The sequence below is a fragment of the Bison bison genome, unplaced genomic scaffold (assembly GCF_000754665.1).
Source record: "Bison bison bison isolate TAMUID 2011002044 unplaced genomic scaffold, Bison_UMD1.0 scf7180017864077, whole genome shotgun sequence".
NCBI lineage: Eukaryota > Metazoa > Chordata > Mammalia > Artiodactyla > Bovidae > Bison > Bison bison.
This window is the reverse complement of record NW_011494649.1, coordinates 2,934,618-2,934,924: the sequence shown is the minus strand read 5'-3', so window position 1 is coordinate 2,934,924 and position 307 is coordinate 2,934,618. Positions and strand designations below refer to the sequence as shown.

General features: G+C 62.2%; 1 protein-coding gene across 1 annotated transcript in view; it reads left to right on the top strand.

Moving 5' to 3' along the window:
• The window catches only part of ARID2 (AT rich interactive domain 2 (ARID, RFX-like)), a 208,554-nt gene that overhangs the window by 913 nt on the left and 207,334 nt on the right, over positions 1-307 (top strand). The window contains 2 exon segments of the mRNA XM_010837552.1: positions 7-62; positions 177-270. Of these exon segments, the coding sequence (XP_010835854.1) occupies positions 7-62; positions 177-270 (150 nt within the window).

Here is a 307-nt window from a genome sequence, read left to right as displayed (position 1 = left end):
GACGAGCGGAGAAAGGGACTCGCTTTCCTGGACGAGCTGCGGCAGTTCCACCACAGCAGAGGGTGAGAGCAGAACCGGGGGGGCAGCGCCGGGGCGAGCCGGGGCGAACGGGGCTCTCCCGCTCGGGCCGCCGCGGGGTCCCGGCTGACAAGTGCGGGGCTTTCTCTCTCCCGCAGGTCGCCTTTTAAAAAAATCCCTGCGGTGGGTGGGAAGGAGCTGGATCTTCACGGTCTCTACACCAGAGTCACTACTTTAGGCGGATTCGCGAAGGTGAGTGGAAGTTTTAATTTGTATTTCCCTCTCGCTG